The sequence below is a fragment of the Alexandromys fortis genome, unplaced genomic scaffold (genome assembly GCF_014885135.2).
Source record: "Alexandromys fortis isolate MF-2015 unplaced genomic scaffold, M_Fortis_MF-2015_v1.1 scaffold_7769, whole genome shotgun sequence".
NCBI classification, from domain to species: Eukaryota; Metazoa; Chordata; class Mammalia; order Rodentia; family Cricetidae; genus Alexandromys; species Alexandromys fortis.
The window spans coordinates 1-1400 of record NW_026075627.1 but is presented as its reverse complement, the minus strand read 5'-3'; the positions used below and the strand labels follow the sequence as shown (position 1 = coordinate 1400).

General features: G+C 56.9%; 1 protein-coding gene across 1 annotated transcript; it reads right to left on the bottom strand.

Moving 5' to 3' along the window:
- Positions 1 to 56: 56 nt before the first annotated feature.
- Positions 57 to 1395, bottom strand: LOC126496545 (histone H2A-Bbd type 2/3-like; the record flags this gene model as incomplete). The annotated part of the gene is made up of 1 exon (XM_050134028.1): positions 57 to 1395. A coding segment is annotated over one exon (381 nt), but the record flags the coding sequence as incomplete, so codon positions are not given.
- Between the last annotated feature and the right edge of the window lie 5 nt (positions 1396 to 1400).

The following is a 1400-nucleotide window of genomic DNA, read 5'->3' as shown; positions in this document are numbered from 1 at the left end:
AGGGATGATGTTTCTGATCACGTCAGACCACCAGCCCTATATGCAAACGACGGCAAGTGGGATGAAACCAGCTGCCAAGTACACATACTCTAGGTATGGCCGGAATAGCCACATATCCAGAGGCAGGGCAAGCCAAGTGTCTGACCCGTGTGCAAATAACAGTATGTGTGTGGGGTTGAGCTTAGAGTCGGGGATATAGCCTCATGTCCAAACCCTTGACCGACCCAGGGCAGGCAAAGCCACAGATGCTGGGGCAGTACAGGCACTGGCGGGCTAGGTTACATAGTCACATCCATTGCCAGGCGAACCTCCTGGTAGATCTTGCTGACCATCCAAAAATTAATAATAAATAATATTCCTCCATGAACCCAGTTGCCACATGTCAGTGTTCTTGTCCACATCTGCATCCTGAATCGAACGTCCCCCTTTGGACGTGGGCTCCTCTGCCCTGTGGTTGCCTACGAGAGGGCCATCTTTCTGATGCAGTTATTCAGGCTGGTCCACACTGGTTCAGGGCCAATTTGTGTACCCCTCCATACCCAGGTTCTCCTCGTCTCCCTCCGGAGCAGCAGCTCCCCCACCATCCCTGCACTCCAAACACCACTGTGGCCTGCGACTAGGCCCAGTTTACCCTGCTCCCCCACCTTCCACTCCTGCCTCATGGCCAAAGGAAAACTAGGGAAACCAGGCTGTGGGTCCCTGGCAACCCCAGCCATCACTCCCAACCCCTGTGTTCCTTCAGCTAGGCCCACCTCTTCTTCTGCCCCCACTGCCACGCTCACACCCACCTCCACCCCTATCCCAAGCCCAAAGGAAAATTCAGGGAAGCAAATGTATGCGATGCTCAAACAAATGCTTTAATGAGAACACAACAGAGGGGCGAGGCTTGTCAGCCAAACAGGGCTGGCCGTGGGAAATGCTGGGCAGGATGAACTGATGCCCGATGGATAAACGGGGCGGAAAGTCCATCAGAAACCCAGAGCCAGCCAGCGAGCCAGGAGCAGGTAGGCGCCATCACTGACGTCGACGACTGCTACGACGACGATGACCAGGTTCCGGCAGAGACACATGAGGGATGGTGGTGAACTGGAACAGTTCGCTGAGGGGCGTGTTGTTGTAGACAGTGAAGTCGAGCAGCTCCGGGGTGATGAACATCTCGGCACCTCGGCGTTGGGCCTCGTTGATTGCCAGCTCCAGCACTCTGCGCACCATGAACTCCAGGATGGCGGTCAGGAAGATGGGCGCTGTTTCGCTCAGTCGCGAGGTATGGCCGGCCTCCCGAAGAAGGTGTTCCACCAGACTCACAGACAGTGTCAGCCCGGCTCTGGCGGAGCGTGCACGTGCACGGCGGCGAGTCGCCCCTCGACGAGATGACCCCTGACGAGCGGACCCCTGACGAG